The sequence below is a fragment of the Peromyscus maniculatus genome, chromosome 10 (assembly GCF_049852395.1).
Source record: "Peromyscus maniculatus bairdii isolate BWxNUB_F1_BW_parent chromosome 10, HU_Pman_BW_mat_3.1, whole genome shotgun sequence".
Classification (NCBI taxonomy): Eukaryota; Metazoa; Chordata; class Mammalia; order Rodentia; family Cricetidae; genus Peromyscus; species Peromyscus maniculatus.
Genome location: NC_134861.1, coordinates 50236410 through 50258414, shown reverse-complemented (window position 1 = coordinate 50258414; position 22005 = coordinate 50236410). Strand labels below are relative to the sequence as shown.

The 22005-nt window shown below is 46.5% G+C and overlaps 1 protein-coding gene across 1 annotated transcript in view; it reads left to right on the top strand.

Annotated features, from left to right (window-relative positions):
* Positions 1 to 2029: 2029 nt before the first annotated feature.
* LOC121832774 (uncharacterized) overlaps positions 2030 to 22005 on the top strand; it is a 31588-nt gene continuing 11612 nt past the window's right edge. Inside the window, exons 1-3 of the mRNA XM_076546307.1 lie at positions 2030 to 2169; positions 3940 to 4011; positions 18986 to 19104. Coding sequence (XP_076402422.1) covers positions 2152 to 2169; positions 3940 to 4011; positions 18986 to 19104 — 209 coding nt within the window. The 5' untranslated portion in view covers positions 2030 to 2151. The remainder of the gene's footprint in view (positions 2170 to 3939; positions 4012 to 18985; positions 19105 to 22005) is intronic.

The following is a 22005-nucleotide window of genomic DNA, read 5'->3' as shown; positions in this document are numbered from 1 at the left end:
AGAGATGAAACAGGGGGGTCATTTGCAAGGATTTGTCAGGTTGAGTAAGCAGTTATGCAATTCTCCCCTCCAAATTCAAATGTGCAGAGAGTGCTGCTCTCTGGAGGGAGCTCGATTTCACGGAGAAATCTGTTTGCTGATCTTGGTTGCTGCAGGCCAGTAAGCTAGAACAGAGTGGAAGGCCATCCCTTGAATCACAGTTCTGGGTGGTGTTTTACTATCTTGCACGTGTGGGCAGGATGTTAAGGAAATTCGTAGCCCTGTCTCTGTGGGGACAATGCTGAGCTGCCCCTTTATCGGATTGTGTTGCTTACTGAAGTCATCCTAGAGTTCCTGCCCAACACACATGCACACAGTGCCCCAGACGACAGAGACTGAACAGGACCCTATCCACATATGTCACAAAATGCTGCCAGGACCAAACACAGCAGCAAGATTTAGTCCTAATGAAATGAAAATAAAGGAAAAAATAACTTTCATGGCCGCTAATAACTTCTGCCTTGGATAGTTGATGATGGCTTGCTCAGCCCCAGACTTTGATTAATAATTGTGCCATTCGTCTACGATCAGATTATCCTTTTTTTTCTGTGTATGTGTGTCAGGAAAACCAGAAAATTTCACATCTGCTTGTGGCAGCTTCCTTTGCTCTCCCTCCCCCTTCCCCCTCGTCCCTCCCCCCTCCCCTGTTGCTCTCCCTCCCCCATGATCCTGAAGATGAGTTACAGAAAGGGCTGACCAGGGCTTTAAAAACTTGAGCTGGGCCAGTATTGATTTCAGCTCAGACAGTTGCTAAGTGGCCTCAGGCAAATCACTGAACTCCTTTGACTTTTTTTTTTTTTTTTTTTTGTCCAGCTGTAGAAAATGAGCTTCAAGGTTGGCAAGGGAGCTGGCTCGGTCAGTAAGTCTTGTTTTGCAAGCACAAGGAGCTGAGTTTGATCCTCAGAACCCCTGATTTAAAATAAAATAAATAATAGCAGCAAAAACCCTGGGTGTGGCAGAGTATGCTTGTAAGTCCTGGGGCAGAAGGATTCCTGGGGCCCTTTGGCCAGCCTGCCTCACCTGGACTAGATAGAGATCCAGAATAACGTCTGAATAAAAAAGTGGACAGTGCCTAGGGGACAATACCACAGATTGTCCTCTGACTTCTACACATACATGAACACACACATTCACACACACACACACACACACACACACACACACACACACACACAAGTGGGAACACAAGAGAGAAGGGGAGATGGCGTGGAGAGAGAAAAAGAGAGAGCGTATGTGTGTGTTTAGGACTGAATGGTTATGAAGCACCCTTCCTTCTCTAGAGTGATTTTGCGGCTGCTTTGGAGTCCTTTGGGGGCAGTCCCAGAGCCTTTGACTCTCACAGTAAAACCAGAGAGAACGGAATGGCACTGCACCAGTGAGGAGCCTGACCAAGAAACTAAACCACTTGGCCACTGTCACCGAGTCAGTAACAACAGAAGCAAGATTTGGAGGTGCTGCACTCCCAGGCACATGGCTTTCCAGCATTGTTCTTGGTCAGGCACACACTTGTGAAGCAATATCACAGTGCAGTTTTAAAAACGTCATTTCATCAGGAATTCACCGTCCATGCAATAGGCTAGTCCAAAGATGATTTGAACACGGCAAGGTGATTTGGTAATCTTCCAGCGCAAAAGGGTTTCAGGCCAAGCTAGAGATCAAAGGTCAGGTGGCCTCCATTTAAGGTATCGGAGGCTAGATTCCAGGAGGCGGCCAAAATTAATGTCCCGAACTGACGTACATTGTCTACCCAGGAGCAGTAATCAGAATGGGCGGCACTCATGTACACACAGCCCTTTGGTCCTCTGCCAGGCCTGTTTCATAAAAGAGGAAACGGAGGTGCAGGGTAGCCGAGGCCTCCCTTGGGGACTACACGACTAAAGGGAGCCAGGACCAGGTCTAGAGCTGGGGAATTCCAACCTGCCTCTTGGACACTTTCCATTTCCCCCTTATCGCCGCGCCTGTCCATCACAGTCTTGGAGAAGCCATCTTCAGAATCAGAATCTCCAGGCACGGGTTTGCTGGGCATCCTCGGTTACCCTCAAAGCTCCACTCCGGGAAAAACAGTTGCTTGACTTGCAGTGGGTTCCGGGCCAAGTTTGAGCCTCTGGGCTGATGGGTGTGGTGACTCAGGTGAGATCCTTGAGGAAGAAGCATAGTTACAGATGAGTGTTTTCATTTGGGGAAAGTGAAAATAAGGGCTTTCTATCTCTGTGAGTAACTCGTCATTTCAATCTGTGGTGGGGAATAAAAGTCGGGCTAGGAAATCAGTGGGCTTCGGAGCACCAGAAAGCATCATGGGGAGGCCAGTCTAGTGTGGTTAAAAATTAAAAATGAGTTACCTTTCCCCATGATATAAATGAATGAGCACATTAATAATTCATAAAAAGAGGTTGTGAAACTTGGTCAAGAAAAAGAATATTATGTAACCTGTTTAGAGGAGAGCCTGCCACCTCCCTCGTCTCAGTGGGGGGTTGGGTTACACGTCTGGGAGGTTCCTTCCTGTGTTGTAATGATTATTATTTCCCAGGAAGGGTTTATCTTTTATTGCTAATTATAATTTACTCTCCTCCGTTCCCTCAATCTACGTCACTGCCCACACCCAGAACCACTGTAAACATCCATCTTTCCAGCTTGGGGCACTAACTTTCATGAGGAGAAGTTGAAACGTCGTTAGGTCAGCCTTCACTGGGTGTATTGTTAGGGCTGCTGACTATTGTAGCTGAATCCCATCCAACAAGGGTCACGTCAGCATCAACGGTGACAGTGACTCAAATCGAGAAATCTGAAAGGAACACTGCAAGAAGAGAAGCACTTATGATTGTAACAGCCCTAGCATCCTCGTAAGGAGAGTTCCTTTGGAATTCAAAGGATGGTTGGCAGTAACACTATGTGTTTCTTTCTCCTGCATAATTTTCCCTTAAAGACAGTAAGGGATACTAAAAGCTGAAGAACAAATGGCTGTTTCTATTGACTGAATCACAGTAAACACTCAAATGGGCTGGGTATTGTTACATACATCCATTACTAATAGCTAACGCCCAGTGAAAGCTTAACTTGTACCAAGGCCTGCCGTGGGGCTTCATTCCTTGGTATCATAACAATCCTATAAAGTGGGTGCTTGTGCTAGTTACTGTCCTCATTTGTTACTGAGACAGAACACCTGACAGAAACAACTTAAGAAAAAAAGGACTTGTTTGGGCTCAGGATTTTAGAAGTTGAGGTCCACCGTGGTGGAGAAGGTGGGGTAGAGTTCATTGCAGTCGGAGTGTGTGTCCAAGACTCCTCACATCTCAGCAAACTAGCAAGTGGAGAGAACTCAGGAAGAAGCTGGCCAAGCCACAGCTCATAAGGCCAACCCTCCAGTGACTGACTTCCTCCAGTGAGGCTCCCCCCTCCCAAAGCTTCCACAACTTCCCCTAACAGTACCACCAGTTAGGGGACCGAAGTGTTCAAAGCATCAACAGTAGGGACCTGCTACATTCAAACAACAACATTTCTATTATTTCTACTTTATCAATGGGAAAACTAAAGCACAAAGATTTGGTTTTAAAACAGTGTTATCAAACAGCTACAAAATAGTTGCACTGGGATTGGAGCCCCTAAAGTCTGGACCAAACCTCTTTTGTTAGCTATTGTAACAATACAATAGTGCTTCTCCAGTCATTTTATTTCATTTGTGACAGGTCAGGCCAGTGTTAGAGGAAATTGGCAGCAAAAACTCAAAAGAATATCCACCAAATGTTTCTAACCAATGCCAACAGAAAACAAACAAAAATGAGTAGGCCACATACCCTTATAGGCTTAGTTTCCTCCTACCAAAAAATTAAAAGAAATTTTAGTTATGAAGAGGCAAATCAATAACATTACAATAAAAAAACATGCTCTTCTTAATTTGAACAGAACCATCCAGAGACCATAGATGAGTCACCAAGGGAAACGTTCAAGTGGCCTGCTGGACAGCAATTTTGCAAGGTATTATCAGAAGCCTGAGCAGGCATTGCCTCTACTCAGCAATTCTGCTTCTAGGAGTTTATCCCATGCAAAACAATGTATAAACATGCTCACTTAAAGATGTTTAAAAACAGTGGGTAAAAGAGAACCCGAGCACACGTGTGGGCATGCAAAGCCATTGTGAAGAGTGACCATGCCTGTGGGCTAAGATTCATCATCACAGATGCTCATGATAATAATAACTAGTGAACAACAGGGGTGGGGGAGGGAGGAAAGAAGGAAGGAAGGGAGGAAGGGAGGGAGGGAGGGAGACAGGGGAAGGAAAACAGTGCCGTCAGCTGTTGAAAAGAGGTAACTAGTTAACTAGGCTGTGGTGCAGGCGTATAACATGGACATTATGTATTGACTCACAAATAGTGCATGGAAAACGACACACTCTAAGACATCAGTAGCCACAAGTTCAGACTTGTTGGGTTCAAAGGGAATTTTGCTTTCTCTTCTCTGTGTTTTTCTGTGTCTCAGATTTTCTGCATTACGCATTCATTAATTTTAGACTAGGGAGCCAGGCATATTATAATAAATACAAATAAATGTTTGTTAGTCTGGGGAAATTCTTATCTACATTAGTCAAGATTCTATCGTCCAAGTGATAGAAAACCCATCTCCAACTGTCTTAGTAAGTGGGAAGCTATTGTTTCACTTACTTCGGATGTGGCCAGATCCTACACTGTTAGGACTCCGTCTTTTCTCAACATGCCTGCATCTCCTGTCTTTCTTTCCTCTGTACTACTGCCTTTTCAGGGTTGTTCTTCATACACCCCTTCAGCAAACCCAGGCAGTTGCCTTTTCAGTAGGAATGAGAATAAAAGATCCCAGACTTATTTTCATAGACCATCATGACAGCATCTACCTTTTCCTGATCTATTCAAATGGTCCCTTAAAAGGATTGCCCTGTTTGTGCCTGGGCCATGTGCCCAACTCTGGGGCAAGGAGTTTAGGGTCAACTAGCGTGATGACAGGTCAGATGCCCAAAGGGCAAGCTGCCTAAGCTTCCTGGGTGTGTGTTCTGTAAGAAAAGAGAGAGGGAGAAATGTTTGGAGGTGACAAAGAGCCAGAAAGAAAAACACTCTGACCACAAGATCAGCAGTTCCCAACCTCTGGGTCGCGACCCCTTCAGTGGTCAATTGACCCTTTCACAGGGGTGGCCCAAGACCATCGGAAAACACAGATATTTACATTACATTCCCAACAGTAGCAAAATTACAGTTATGAAGTAGCAGAGAAGATGATCTTATGGTTGGGGGTCACCCCAACCTGAGGAACTTATTAAAAAGGGTCACTGCATTAGGAAGGTTGAGAGCCATGGCTTTAGATGTTGACCTGGCTGGGAAGAGAGTTCACAGCCTTGAATAATTTAGGTCTCTTGCAGTTACAAGTAATAGAGAACGGGGAATTTATTTGCTCAAATATCTGAAAGTCTAGCAGCAGATCTGGCCCCGAGTAAGTCCATGTTGCACAGGATTTGCCATCTGTCATCTCTGAAGCGATAATTGGCAGTTCTGGACTCTCACCACACAAGAGAAAACTGCCCTGGAGGCTCCACAGCTGACCGGATTTTGTCACCAAGAACCGGTGATCACCACCTCTCTTACTAGCCCAAATGGGATGGACTGGTTCAACCCTGACCCATCAATGTGGCTTAAGGAAGATGTGTTGACTGGCTGGAGCTGGGTAAAGTCTATTCCTGAGGAGGGGCCAGTCCCATCCAGATCACCAAAGAGAATGGAAGAGGGTTGTCTTCCTAAGGAAAAGCCACACAGGAGAAGGAAAGGGGGTCCCAGCAGGGAAGGGGAGAAGCAGATATCTGTCGTAACCCCTGAGGAGCGAGGAAGATCGTGGCATGTTTTAAATTCTATCAACTGCTCTTTTTATCTGGCAAATATCTACCAAAATGACTGCCTGCTTGCTGTAGATTGTTGCTGACTGGTGGGAATAGATGGTTTCACACACTTCTCAATTTTCTCTCTCCAGGGTGTCGCTGCTATTAAGGGGTGGAAACAGCACACACCCTGGGAGAGTCCTCCCTGAGCCTACAGGCAGCCTCTCTTCTTTGGGTTCTAATAACCTGAATGCAGGTGTGTGTGTGTGTGTGTGTGTGTGTGTGTGTGTGTGTGTGTGTTGGGGGCTTGTTTGTTTGTTCTTTAGAGGTGGGTCTTACTTTGTAACTCAGGCTGGCCTCAAACTCTCAATTCTTCCATTTCTATTGAGTATTGATAAGATTATAGGAGTGTGTCACAATGCCAAACCCTTAAAAACAGTGTTTTTTTTTTTTAAATTAAATATATCTTCATGAGATTTTGTTTAGGAAAACGTGTGGTTTGGAAATGCCAGCACCCTGGGAGGAAGTCGGAAGTGCAGCGTTTTGTGCTCCTGTCTCCTTTGTTTACAGTGTGGGTTCAAAGTCGTGCTGGGTTAGCAAGAAAAACAAACAGAAGGATCTGGTGGCTCTGAGTGACATCTGTCCACTAGTAGCTTGCTTTTGGTTTTATAAAGTTTTTTTTTTCTAGACAGCACTGGCTAGGAAAGAAACACATCCCCTCTGAATCCAGAGGAGGTTTGGCAGGACCCCTTCAAAGGGAGCCTCCTTGGTGGTCGATACACCAGCCTGTGCCAGAGTGCAACCAGTAAACCTCAGCAACTGACAGCTCAAGTGGAGGACGAACCACCAAGGCTAATGTCCTTGCAAATGAGGCACAGCTTCGAGGTTGCGTGATGAAAACTCGCTCTGCAGTCAACAGCGGGCCTTGGCATATGATGTGACTAACTGATCTGTTCTCCCATGTGGCCTCTGCTACAGAACGCTTCCCCCTCTCGCCTCACATGAATCAACAGAGCTCTACTAAAGTCTCATAAAATGCCAGGAACATAGATCTGCCATCAGGGCCCAGGGGATGGTGGTGGTAGAGGTGGAGCGAAAAGGTCCACCTGGTCACCAATGCCCAGGAACTTAGGTTGGCTGTCAGGAGGCGTGGGTAGGGATCCCGGCTTCAAGGCCACTGTAGTGAGGCATACCTTGACTTTGCGACTTCTCCACACCGCCACGGAACATCATAGCAACTCCACTACAAACCCGGGACCTGTATGAGCACTCAGGAAAGTGAGACTTCATTTTTCTGACTCCCACCAGGGAAGTTGATGGAGGAGATTTAAAGGGTTCAAGACCGAGGCCTGATGAAAAGGCGGCAGCCCATAAACAGGGCTGGATCTCAAAAGAAAGTAATGGCTGTCTTAAATTACATGAGAAACAGTGAATTGCAAGTTCACAAGCGTTTAAGTAGATGGACGAATATCATAGGACAAATTGATTGCTCATAAAAATTTAACTACATTTGAAACAGTTTTTAGTTTAGATTTTAGTTCACTTACAAAGAATTGATGACTGCTGAGAGTCAGAGCCAATGTAAATTAAGTGAGTCATGCTGCGCATTGCCAAGTGATTTCAAAGCGGAGCTATGATATTGCTTTGAAAAAGGGTTCAGCCAAAATTATGTTTCATGCGGAAGGTAAACATTTAAATATCTTGCTAAGACACGAGGTGGGTCCATCAAAAAGGAAGAACAGCAAGGACACAAAATCCATCCCACCTGAAATTGAGGGCTTCGTTTACTTTTCTCACACTCAACTATTCCAAATTTTCATATCTGTTCTTCTCTCTCTCTCTCTCTCTCTCTCTCTCTCTCTCTCTCTCTCTCTCTCTCTCTCTCTCTCTCTCTGTGTTATATGTGCACTTGTGTGTGGGGGGGATGTGTCCACTTGTGTGTGCTGTGTCAGTGTGTGTGCACTTGTGTGTGCAATGCTCAGAGGCCAGAGCAGGAAGTCGGTTATCTTTGTCAATTTTCTCCTTACTCCCTTGAGACGGGGTCTCTCACTGGACCTGGGGCTGGGCTGGCAGCCAGGAAGCCTGTGTGACCCTCCTGCACACACACGCACACACACTACAGCACTTGGGGTTACAGAAGCATGGGTCATGTCCTCATATTTATTGAGCAAATGTTCTTTCCTGCTGGGCCATATCCCCAGACAAGCTTTAAAACATTTTAATGAACACTTTATTTTATATATTAAATACATGGAATTTCAAACTTGCCAGCTCGTGACTATGAATTTTTAAAGTTAGCATACAAAGAAATAGGTTTTTGTCAGGACATTTCATGCACACATGTCATTATACTTCATTCTGGTTTGTGTCCTTCCCCGAATCTGCACCCACACTCCCTGTGTCTTTCTGGTAGGTTCTATCCCTTCCCCCCAGGTGATCCCTACTTCTGCTATCATGCCGCATATATTCCTCTCTCCTCTCTCCTTTAAGATCTCTCCCTCATCTCTCATGATCCCTGTTCTAGTTACTACACACACCCCTAAATACCACCTCCACACATGTTCGTGCACACACATGCATAAACACACACCCCCAACAGCCCCCTCACTCCCCCCTCCACAATTTCCCTGTATGAGATAAAACATGAAGTAGTTGTCTTTCTCAGTCTGGCTTACTTTACAAGTTTCATCTATTTTCTGACAAATGTCACACTTTCCTTTTTCTTTATGGCCGAATAAAATTCCGTTGTGTACACGCACTACATTTTCTTCATCGATTCATCTGTTGAGGGACAGATTGGGTGGTTCCATTTCCTGGCAAAAGTCCTTTCTTCATGTACCACATTGAGACTCGGTGCATGTCTACCCAATGCAATGCAGAGACTGGGTTCCCAGCAACCTGAAGAGAATGATTCCAGTCTGTGTACAGCAAATGGAGATTTACAGGTCTGCTAAGTTCCAGGAGTTCTTCTGGATGCTGAAAATGCAGCTGTAAAAAACAAATAGATCCCAGAACTGACGGTGCTTCCAGTTCAACTGGGCAAACATTACCCCCATTATAATAGTTAGATGCTCACTGTGCTAGGTGGTTAGAACTGAGATTAAAGCAAAGCCAGGAAGGGAAATGTTGAGGGTTGCCATGTTTGACCATAGCAGCCTCATTGTGCAAGGAATTACAGTTGAAGAGGAATGTCATGTAGGTATGTGACGGGGGAAGCATTCCAGGTGGAGGCTTGAAGGGAAGACACGGAGCATCTGAGTCATGACAGGTATGGGAGTCTGAGGAGCAGGCAATGGGGCAGGGCAGGAGAGTTACAGCAGAGCGGTCATGGCTGAGAGGAGTACCTGACGAAATTAGAGGTGTCTGCGAAGCAGTATGGGTAAAGACATGCATATACAGCGAAGAAAGCAAGCTGCCCACAAACACAAGGAAAAAGGGCAGCTGGCTCCCCTGCCATCTTAGGGGCCCGATCTCCATGGCCTTGTTGCCAGTGGCTGTCTGACAAGGCCACGCCTTGACTGTGTCTGCCCAGAGTCTGTCTACCTGGCATCCCCATCGTCCCACACACCACAGTCCCTTTCCTAGATGCATTGTGTACAGTGAGCTGAGCCTGGAGGCTCACCTCGTGTGTGTCTGACATCCCGGAGGGGGGTATTTTCCTGCAGGACTTAGCCTCCAGGGTCTTACTCACCTTCAACTTGCTTTTCTAAACAACAGGGGTGATTTTTAAAAACTTAAAGCACTGTCAAGATAACATTCCTGCTCTCTAAGGCGAAACGACTTGATGCAGCATGATTTGTGGGTATATCAAGATTCAGTGTGCTCGGGGTCCTTCATATTAAATACACATTTAATTATTTCATTTTGTTATTATTTATTATTATCATTTTATCACTTTTACCAAGTGCTTCTTATGCACTGTAACGTGTAAGACTTTGCCCTTGACCTCTCTGTTAATGCAAAACTGTGCGTATGCATTTACTTGTGCACACACTTTTATGGAAATGAGACGTGACTCAGCACAGAGGAAGCCAAAGAGCACAGACCCAGGGGAGCTTGGCTGTTTTGACTCAACAGTGTATCACTGATAACCCTGCCTCTTGATCTGCAGCTGTAGGGAAGGACACACCATTTCACTGTCCCCAGCGGTGGCCATTTGTGTCCTCCTCCATTGTCTGGAGCCGATTTGCCAGCTCATTTTGCTCACTCTGAGGCTGTGTCCTCTTGGCCAACTGATGTAACTTCCTGAAGACTTATTTTTCTCCTTCTTCTCTTCAAGGCGGTGATTAACAATCTCTACAAGGTGGTAGGATTAAAAACTGTTTTTCTCCCAAGAGAAAGTGACCAGCATACAATCAGTGGTTAACTAATAGTTGATTGTCAATCATATTCTGACGGAGCTCTTACTTTGAGGTCTAAAAATATGGTGTTCTGAAACAAGCCTCCCTCATCTGAGCTTGGATGATGTAGCAGTGTGGCTTGTAGGGTGGAGCATATGTGGTATCTGAGCAATGCTTTACTTTGCAGGGATGAAGTTTAATGTGGCTGTCTTCATGGCTGCTTACTTCCATGGTGCAAAAAGCACATGTTTGTCAGCTTTGGAGGACATTCCTTAGGATAGTATTGAACTCTTCCCCCCCCCCTGGTTTTTAATTTTAGTATGATTTCAGATATGGAACAGCAATAGAAATAGTATGGATATTTTACTATGTATCAAGGGTTACCATTTACTAAATTTGTTTTGTACCCATGTGTACACACATTTTTCTTCTGAGCCTTTTGAGAGTCCATTACCATTTACAAGATCAAGTCATCAAAATTCCTGCAGCAGGAAGCTTCACTGTCCCAGGCAAGCTGAAAAGATTAGTCACTTTGGGGGTGGTGTGACTGTGCTGGAAACAATGACTAATATGGATAATGGTCAAAATCTGGACATTAAATTTGATACAAAATGTTTTCCAAGCTATAGATGCATTTCAGATCTTGCCAATGTCCCCACCACTGTTCTTTATAAACACAGATTCTTTGTACACACCTTCATGGACCACGTGTTCCATCTTGTTCTTTTCCATTCTGGCCCAGTTCTCCAATCCTTATTTTTCATAACATTGGTGCTTGCAGAGAGTCTGGGTTTAACATTGTCTACAGTGTCCTCCACCCTCCTGTGTTTGCTTGATGGTTTTCTTGACTGGGTGCAGATTAATTATCTTCAGCAGGGATGTCCAGAAGCACATGGCCTGGGGTCAGTGTGTCTTAGAGTGAATCTCAAAATAGTTTTGATCACTTGCTTGGGCATGGGGTGGGGTGGGTGTGGGGTCAATCCTGGAAAGTACTCCTGTGAAATCAGCCTCTTCTTTGCATGAATAAGTGTGTAACAGAGAGTTATTAGTATTTGGAGATTATGTAACTACCCCATTTCTCATTAGATTCTCCTACTATTCACTAATGACTTTTGCCTAAATCAGTTATTTTTCTGATGGGTTATTCAGTGGTTGGACTTTCTTTTTTGAAAATGATTGACAGAGGAGTCTTTACTAGAAGAAACCCAAGAGTTCATGGAGAAGACTAGCAACTTGAAGCTAATTATAGCACAATACAGCAAGTGCTCTATTAGAACAAACAAGCTACACCTTTCTGGATAAATCCACACAACACCTGCCTTTGTAGATGGAGTTTTACTGGAACACAGTCATACCCAGGTGCTGACTTTCCTATTGTCCGTGACAGACTGCTTCTGTACTGGGGAGTTTGTTGGGAAGTTGCAACTAAAGTACATGACAGGTAACACCTAACATAATTGCTCCTGAGCCTTTGCAAAAATGTGGGCTGGACTTGGGTAAAAGGCCCATGGAGAGAGTCCTGATCAAGTGAACTTCAGTTCTGTTTAATTCACATGTAGAGGCCTTTGGAGAAAGGAACTAGACCAAGTCCAGTAGATTGAACTAGATTCCAACAATAGGTTATTGTACACACTGCAGAGAGTTGTGTCCTTTCTTACTTAAGGGCCATAAACTCCTTGGAAAGATGAGGCAGAAGGATTGTCTTGAATTTGAGGCCACTAAGTACCATAGTAAGTACCAGGCCAGCCAGCAAGATACAGGGAGACTTTGTCACAAAAACAAACAAACAAAGAAAGAGATAAAACCACATCAAACAAGCAAAGAAAGAGATTAATTCCCTTTTTAGAATGACTATACATTATCAAGAATAAAGAGAGTCATACCAAGTTACAATAATTTAAAAAATTATTATAATTAGCCTGACCAAACTGTGTATTTCAAAATAATGCCAAAGCATTGTAAAACATCCTTTTTAGTTCTAGCACACATTCAATACAACAAAACTCCAGGGATGAAAAGAATTTGAACAACTCTCCAAGTTCATGTAGCGCAAACATAAAAATCTGTCTTGGCACTGGGTCTGGTGAATGCAAACAGTAAAACAGCAAGGGTTATCGGGAGGCTAAGTGTATTAATTATTCATTTACATGTGAAAGCCTTTTTATTTCCAGATTGTGTCTGGTTTCTTAAAGCACTCCCCACCACACACACACACACACACACACACACACACACACACACACACCTCCCTTGTAGCATTAGACTACACTGGATGAGTTGCTCAGAAAGCTGTATTTTGTGATAGGAAGAGGGAGTTCTGGAAAATCAATTAGGAACTCAAAGTAACTTAATCGTGTTGATTGTTCTCTTGTGTGAGACACACCCATGTGCTGCTTGGAGCCTCCCTGGGAAAAGACCTGACTTGAGGGCCAGGCTGATGTGATCCAAGTAGAGGAGAGTGTTAAATGTCTGGTGAATTCTGGCCACTGAATGTTGACCTCAACTTTTCAAAACTCAAAGCAACAGTTGTTTATTGGTAGACGCCACCTGTAGGGCATGCTTGCTTAGACATAGTGTTGACATGAGGGGGTGAAAGATGTTTGAAAGGGTCAGGGTACTTACTAGAAAGTCTGGCTTTATGAACTTGGGAAGTCTGCAACTTAAAAGCAGACAGTACAGTCGAAACACAGGATAGAGTGTGGATGAGAAGCAAACCCAGATGATAACATGTCAGGAGGGATGCAAAAGACACATCCAAGAGGATGATGAAAATTAAAACACAGGCATCGGAGCACCATAGCATCCCCAAATAGACAAAAACAAAGAAAAGAAGCCTGCCTGGGCTTTTCCAGCCACGCTGTTGCCTGCTTGGGTCTGAGCACAGGGTGTTGGTATACTTTACGTTAAACAAAGCATAGGCTCCTTTGTGCACAGAGTCAGAGGCGGCTAGTCAGAATAACCGCATAGTTGGTTTCCTTTAGCTCTTTTGCTTTCTTTTATAGTTTCTAGGACATTTTCACCTACACCCATTGGTTTCATCATGACAGCTTGCTCTGAAAAAGGCAAGACTGGCCTCTTCTTCCAGATAGGAAAACTACGGACTAGAAAACTAAGTGACTTAACCAAAAGCAGCCAATCTTCAAAGGAGGGTCTCTTGATCTGAGCCCAGTGCATTTCAAGGGCGTTCCGGGCTCGGATTCATCAACTCCTATTGAGAGCAAAGGGATGGGGTACAGATCCAAGAGAACTGCGAGGGGGCTGGTCAGTCAGAAATGGTAGTAGCCACCACACTCCAACTTTCATAGAACTGCAATATGCTAAAAATGTCTAATTCTAAAATTAATTTGAACCTACTTTATAGAGGCCCACCATATAATCTGTTATGTGCCCTCTGAGTCCAGTGTGTTCCAGAGTTCTGAATATTTTTTTATTCTAGAACAATACAAACAATGTCTAAGTGTGCTTAAACTTTCCATTATGTAATGCTTCTCATCAGGGCATAGGGTAGAACTCTGTAATAAAACACATTGGTATTTCAGTGATCTAAAAAAAAAATGTATAAATAATTACTTGGAGATAAATACTGACTGTAAATAAGTTTCCATTAGTTCAGGTCAGCATATGATACTACATGTATTTTAATGCTAAATTATCCCCTAAATTGGATTTGGAGCTTTTAGGGTGTTGGGATTGTGGATAAGGAATTATTAAGCAGTGTTTTAGCTTCCTAGGACCTCATGGCCTTTTGTGGTCATCATCATGAATGCCGACTGTCCCAAAAGCTTCTTTTATTTCCAATGGTTACATATATTCACCCATTTCTGGATTCTATAAAGTGGGAATTTATCTTCCAAAGTTTTCAAAATGTTTTAGTTGAAAGATAAAAGACCAGGGCAATTCACTTTACAACAGGACTTGGTACCGGAAATGAGTCATCCAGGGTTCTAGCCAGCATCCGGGTGGTGACAGTTCGGCTTTGTTAACAAAAAAGTGGAGTTGTCCTTTTCCTGAGTAGCTGTGAAAGCTATGTAAGGGACACCCTGAAAGTGAAGAGGGCGCCTCCAAGTCAGTCTCCATCCTCTGAAAGTCGGTCCTCTCTGAAATACCCAAGTGTCACATAGCGAGCGAGTCATGGCTTCTTGGAAGTCAGTGAGGACCTTTGGTAGCAGTTACGCTGGCAAGCACTCTTACTCTCGAAAGCTCTGAAAACTCCAGTTCTCAGAACCACTTAACAGGAAGCCTCACCCAGTAGCAGAGGAAGCTGAGGAAGGAAGGAAAGATGGCCGTGCTGGGGGAAGGGGAGGCAGATTAAACAATGAATGAAGTCACAGCTCTGGGATTCTTTGTGGTCCAGGACACACCCCACTTAGATGCCCCGCCAGTCCAGAAGCGCGGCTCAGCATCCACTCTCTTGCTGGCCTGGATTACTCCTTTCCCAGGTTGGCTCAGAAATATCCTCAGGGTCCCCATCTCTGGAGGCTTCCTCTCCCTGCTCCTCATCACCTCCAGTCTTTCGACTTAGCTCTCACCTCCTCCATGACCTTCAAAATCAATGTTCATCTCTTCCCAAAGAAGTAACCACTGACATTTTTTCCCACTCCATCAGACCACAAAGTGGTTTACAATTTCCTCAGAATGTCCACTGTATTTTACTCCATATGAGGAATCCTTTTATCCCTTCTACAAACTTAAATGTTTTATCCCTTTATGAAGTTTTTCAATCCGTTAATCAAGCACTTATTTAAAAACCTACTGTGTGTACAATAGCATGTTGGAAATTTGGGGATAAGTAAGAGAATTCCTGCATTCTGGAGTTTATAGTCTAGTGGGAGAAAACAGGCACCATCAAAATAGTGTCCTCATCTCTCAGTTTGGGCGTCTGCTGGTTGAAGGTGGTCAGGGAAGACGGAAGCCTTAAAGACAAGTGGGAGGTGGATGAATGAACGTCCAGTGGGTGAAGGCTGTTCCCAGCAGGGAGGACAGCATGGCAGAGGGCCACAAAACTTGAGCAGACCGTGTTCCAAGAACTGCCTACAATTGAGCGTGGCTGGTGGCTAGAAAGAAGTCAAGCAGGGGCGTGTTCTGGAGAAGGGGAGGGGGGAAGGGGCAGTGAGCAGAAGACCGATGGTCAAGGCTTTTTGGGACCTTGCTAAGGAATTCAGTCAGTTCATTGTGCTTGCGTGGCCTGTTTCGATGGGCTGTCATTTGTGTTCCAGGTGTTTTGGTTTGAGTTCTCATGAAGCAGAGTCTGAGACAGAGTTTCAAAGGCAAGTGGGTTCATGAGGCCGTGATCCTGTGACAAGTCAGGACAGTGCAAGTCCTCTGGTTTGGGTGTGTGTTCTTCCATATGCAAAGGTTTATAACGTCCCTGGGAGGTGCTGTGGGCCTTTAAGAAGTACAGCCTGGTGGGAAGTCCTTAAGCCAGTGGAGGTGTGGACTGTGAAACCTCATTTTTTTCCCCCTTTCCCTCTGGCTCATTAGGTTATGCTGTCATGCTCTCCTGCTGTTGGCATCTGGAACCTTCAGTAGAGGCCCAAAACCAACTGGGCTGCCCAGTCTTGGAGTTGAACCTTAAAAACTCTGGACTAGACAAGCCTCCTTTTCTTCATAAGTAGAGTGTGTTAGGTATTTGCTGTATTAATACAGGCATGGCTGATGAAGTGGGAGGTAAGTCAGGAGGTGGTTCAGGAGCAGGAGAGCTGGCAACTCAAAATACACCAATACATAGCTTGTTGCTGTAAGCAGGTCAAGTCAGACCTCTAGAAAACCGTAGAAGTACTTTGGAGGCACCCTACCTCAGGATCAAAAGGTCCAGGAATCATTCACCAGTTCCCCTCAGGCTTCCATTTAGAGCTGTTCAAACGGCCTGCTCTGTGTGAGGCACTCAGGAGAAAACCCTTCAGACAGACAGCCATGGATGCTTGAAGAAGCCTTGGCTGATGATAAGGATGTGGGCGGGACATAAGCATCTACTACATCCGATTCTACATACGGAAAAATGAAGGAAAATATGGAGGGTTTGGACCTTCACTCTTTCAAAGAGTCAGGGCAGGAAAGACATGGCGGTGCCCTCCAGGGGCTGACAGAAGACTGTGATGAGGGGTGAGTCACCGAGGTGTGGGTACCTGAGGGAGCCACAAGGAACAGGGGCTGCCCCCCTAAGTTCACACCGTCAGTCAGGGAGGTCAGTCAGGATTAGCCCTGCTTCTGAGCTGCCACATTTGAAGAGGTGGGAGCCCTGCCTTCTCCCTGCTCAGGTAGGGTAACTCTGAACCTCATCCTCTTTCCCAGAGCTCTGAGCCCAGTGGCTCCTCCGTGCACATTCATGCCAAGCTGCATGCCTTGTGACGCTGCCCTCCTTCACCCGACCCACTTCCCGACTCCCCTACACCAGGCTTCCCAGCCTCACCTCCCAGGTAATCTACCTGGTGGACGAAGGCGAGAGCTGGAGTCAAGAGAAAGAGGTTGCTCAACCCAGGTGTCACAAAGATAGAAAACTGCAACCCTGCCAAGTTCCAGCTTGTGTGGCAGGAAGCTGAAGGCAAAAAAACACTATGTGCCTTTTTTCTTGTCCAGTTCCCCAGCCATGGGTGCTGAGAGCCAGAGGACAAGGAAGTCCCAGGACATGCATGGTCCAAGAGAAGTATCTCCTGGGGCTTGGAGCAGGAGGGATGTGGAGAGGACACTTAGCAATGCCCTTCTTCCACACTAGAGTGTGTCTTTGTGACCTTCCCTGTCCAGACATGTGTCAGAAAGCTCCAGACTTCACGAGAGCACCAAGTTTCCCAACAGCCCCTTCTGTCGGTAGGCTTTTAACCGTTAGCTTCCATTGGCTTCAACGTAACTGGATCATCTGGGCCAAGAAGGTGATTAGAGCCATTCTCGACTGAGCCAGGGCCCGAGCCTTATCTGTCTTTGCAATCAAAGTCAAGCGTCCACTGCAGTACTTCACGTCTTCCCAATAAATGGGAAGTGTTGGTGCTTGGCACTGAGTGATTTATTCAGTTCACCCGAATATTTTCATAATAGTTCAGTTGGCCGTTGGAGCCAGAAATCAAATGCCTGATTCCCACAGACAACTTTTAGCTTTGAGTTTCTTAGTTTGACCATGAGCTAAGTTAATGTGTAACTTTAGATGGGACCTAAGGTGAGAATATCTGTCTTCATGAGGCAGAACTTCATACAAGTCTCCACAGGGTGAAGGATGTAGATGGATGTAAAACTGTTTAGTCCCAAATGCACCTACGCTAGCACTTCACAGTCAGACAGATCGGGGTCCAAAGGTGGGGATATCCTGTGCAAGCTTACTCTGCTGGGAAGGGTGGATCCAGGAAGGTCATATATATTTCACTGGCTCCAATGTCACACTCGTCTGTTTCGGTATGGGTTTCTGATGTAATATTGTTCAGAAAAGCACACTATTTGCTTCTAGAACTTCAACCAAAAGCACACCCAGAGTTGTCATCGTACAGCCTTTAGTGACAGTGTGAGCATGCTTCCTGCAGTGGTAGGTATGACTTCTGCCTAACTGTCACCAGTGTGCTCTTAGGCCTGGTCATCTGTCATCAGCTACTGGCCTGTGAGTCTTGTTCACTGCATAACCTTGGGAAAGCAGATCAGTCCCCCGTGACTCAGTTTCCCCATCACCAAATTGGAGTGAATGGCCATTCTGGGGGTACAATAAACACTAAATGAAGTTAATGGTGCCCGGGATGGAGAAGACGGTGGGTAAAATCCCAGTGTGATCGTTTGGATTAGCTAGCATTGCCCTAGCCACCCGATCATTCTGTAGAGAAATGCCTTCAACCCCTAGCTTGCCCTCCAGAATACAGAGATTCACCTGGAGAGGCTAAGAAGTGTGGGAAGAGGAGAGAAGGAGAGGGGGCCGGGAGGAGTACACAGTGGCTGGGTGCTTTTATGCCCTGGGTGATGCCACATGTGGCTAGGACAAAATGAACTAGCCAAGCACGTGGCACATTGAGAGGTGGAGATTCTTGTCAGAAACATGATTTCCTCTGTGGTTTCTCTGAGCTATTTTTGTCTTTGCCAAATGACCCCCTTGGGAAATACAGCTTTCACACACTCACCCCGTGTGTGTGTGTGTGTGTGTGTGTGTGTGTGTGTGTGTGTCTGTCTGTCTGTCTGTCTGTCTGTCTGTCTGTGTATACACACACTACCTCTAAGACTTGAAAGGGGAAGTGGTAGGTTTCCCTGGAGAGGGCAGGTCAGGACCTGGGGCACACAGTATGAACCCAGCACCGGACACTGGCAGGCACTTGGGATTTTCCAGACAATGGAAGGCTTTGAGTGACGTAGGTTGTGAAAAATCAACCACCCTCCTGGGCAGAGGACGACAGTGTCTTGGTGGCAGGTGGTGGCTCTGGCATCTTGGGTCATGTTGAGCTGAGCTGGTCTGAGGCACAGTGGCTGCTGCCTCATCTCTAAGTTGAAGGTGGGGCGAAGTCTGAGTCCTGACTCCCTCCTGAGAGAGCCGGACCTGCAAACCCAGAGAAGGAAGGTGTTCACCCTGTCCTGGGGTTCCGAGGGCTGGCAGAGGTGTCTGATTACTTCTTTATCCCTTCTCTCACTTAGAAATCCATTCTTTCACAGTCCTAAAGGACAGAAATGCACGCTGAGAGGGCTGGCCTCTCTCTGCGGGCTCGCACAACTCCCGCACCGCTCCCCCCCCATCCCCCTAGTTTCTGGCTTTACAGGAAATCTCTGCGGCTCCTTGGCTCAGAGCCGCAGAACTTAGTCTCGGCATTCTCTTTCACAGGTCTCCTTCCTCTGTGACTGCCTCTGCGTTGGCTTCACCGTCTTCTGTAAGAACGGTTGTGGTCCTGTTCTGATCCCATGTGACCTCACCTTAGCTGCATCTGCAAAGACTATTTCCAAGTAAGGACACACATTGAGACCCTAGGAGGACGTGCACTGGGTGGGAGGGTACTACCGACCTCAGTACAGGTGGCTTCTTTACGCCAGGCACCCTGCCAGTTGGCCTGCCAACCACGATGAGTAAGACCCCTCCTGTCTCAGAGTCTCCTGAGGAGATAGACACGTGAATACGTCGCCATGATTCCACAAGATAAATATGTGCTAACATCATACGTTGATTGGGCACTTCCCACATGCCCGGCGCTATTTAAAGAAATGTCCATATAATCCTCTTAGCAACCCTGGGCACTCTTGTCAAGATCCCCACTTCACAGGTGAGGAGACTGAACTCTGGAGAGCACAAGTTGCCTACTGGGGGTCGTGGTGGGGGTGGTCCCAGAGTCCCATCTTTGGCAGTAGAGGTTGTTCCTGTCTCTCTGAGGAGCCGGCGTCCGAGGAGAGGACGGCCAACGGTGCAGAGGCTGGGGGCATGCGGGGTGAAGACCGGGTTCCAGGCAGAAGCCAAGGCCGATGCCAGTGCTGAGTCAGCCAAAAAGCTGCACATGCTTTAAAAGGGTGAAACCTCTGAGCTCAGGGAGGGCTGCCGGGAGCCAGATAAGGTCAGGGAGGGAGGGCCCTTAGGCCCATGCTGAGGAACAGGAATCTGTTACATGTGAACGTCTCAGTCTTGTAATCATGGGACCTGGGGGTTTGAGGCATTCCTTCCAAGGTCTCGTTGGCTGTGGGTGGAGGGTGAGCCGAAGCGTGAAGAGCAGTGGGTTTGGTCAGAGGTGGGGAGGACAGGCTGGGCTCTGGGGTGTGCTGGTGGCACTTGCTGATGAATGTAAAGGGGTAGAAGAATACAAAATGACAGGCACCTAGTGGCTGAGGGGCAGATGGGGGACAATATGCCCCGGGGTACATAGAACATGCCGTGGGTAAAGCGGTGGCAGGAAGAAGCAATGAGCATCCTGGGTTGGGCATCCAGGTGTTTGAGAAGCCGGAGTTCGAATCCCGCCAAGACAACCTAGGGTGAGAGTTCTTCTAGTCAGTGTTGCGTGGGAGTACAGGATCCTAGGTCCAGACCCCGCTGCTCAGCTGAAAGACCTAGGCAGCATGTTCACAATCACACACAGTCCTGTGCTGTGTCTAGAAACCCTGATTTTTTTTCATTACCCTATGCTCTTAGTAGGAATTCTATAAAGTAGTAATAGCTCACATTTCTGAAGCAATTCCTATGTTAACATTTTGCCTCGATTTTTGAAAACTCTCTTTAAAATTCTGTGACGTGGCACACCTCCAGTTGTAGGTAAAAACACTAAGGCTCAGAGGAGCCCAGTGATTCGCTAGACTCTGGTAGCCAGTGCTGACCTCTGCAAGAAAGGACGGTGGCCTGCAGTCTGAAGCCCTATGTGGGTGCCACTGTGCCGCTGGGCCAGGCGACGGCCTCTCCTGCCTCCTTCCGACCTTGGGTTTGTCTCCTCACTGTAGAGGCCTAGCTTCCGGAAGGCGGCCTTCTGCTTCCCCCCTCCATCTAGGTTAACTGGTTCCAGCCTCAGTCCATCTCCTCTTTGTCTCCGTGTTTAAGTCAACTTCACATTTTTCCTCGTCAACCTTTCCAAATAAAAATAGACCTCGCCTTCTGGACTGGGTTGGCAGCTTCCCACACACTTGAGAGCTCTGTGTAAGGTGCCCAGGATGAGTGTGGGCACAGCGGGGCTGACAGATCACTGATGTCTGATGGAGGAAGAAGGGAACCCCTTCTCCCCACAAACCCAGATGCCTCTTCCATTGTTGCTGGGCTGCTCGGCCTGGGCTCTGTAGCCTTGATGTGTATGATTCTCTGGGCTCGTCACAGCTAGGGCACCTGCACAGAAACCAGATCCTAGCTGCTTGCTGTCTATGTCCTGGGGCTGAGGTCTCCCTGTTTCCCTCAGGCCAGAGGGTGTGCCACCTTCCTGACCGACTTCCAGATGCCAGTCAAGGATAGCACAAGCAATAGACCTTTAATAATAACCAAAACATGCAGCCAGCTACTTGCTTTGAAAAAATTATTACTATTCTGTACTTCAGGCCCGGGCGTTAGATCTTTACACCCTCAGAAACAGGTTCAGAGACCGAGGGACTGAAAGGGCTGACTCAGCTTGCCCACTTCGTTTCCAGAAAAATCTGTCTTTCCCATCATATTTCCTTCTCCCCTGTTCTCTTTGATTATAGTTCAAGGAGATCTTAGCACACACACCAACAGGAGCGTCCGGATGATTGCAGACTTTGACGCGAGGAGACTTTTCCTCACCCTCTTCCCCTAGCCATTCTCTCTTCCTCCTCTTCTGCCAGGGCCTGCCAGATTGCCAGAGCCACCCAGGAACAGACTTCCTCTCTAATCTGCTGCATCTGTTCACCCAGCCTACTCCACGCTAATCCTCCAAAGCGTACTGTTTGCCACAAACGGGCAGGAGACAACTGGGGTGAGACCACAGGGCGGGTGCGTCACTTCAGCCACTCACGTGTCCTTTCGTTCTCATGGGCAGCAAGGGAGCCACCTTGATGCCGACAGCCGAGTGACACTTAAGAACCCTTTAGTCACAGGGTCAGCTCCAAGTTCCCAGTCCACACAGCCAAGCCTTTGTCATTTATCCATTTGCGCACATCAATTTTACGCCCGTGACTTAGTTATATTTATCTGGGAATGGTTCAGATTCAAGCCATGGGAAAGTCAGGAGGCTTGCATGATATTTATGGTTCAGTAATTGCCTTACTGTGGGGCCCAGGCTCAGGAGCCTGTCTTTCTCCATTGTGAAACAGGGAGGAATCTTCATGCATGCAAGGTCAGATGTGTTGGAATCTGCTGTTACAAGCCTTGATTTATTTCTTCTCTCCTGTAGAAGTCCGCCCCCCCCCAGCCTTGATCCCCAAAGAACA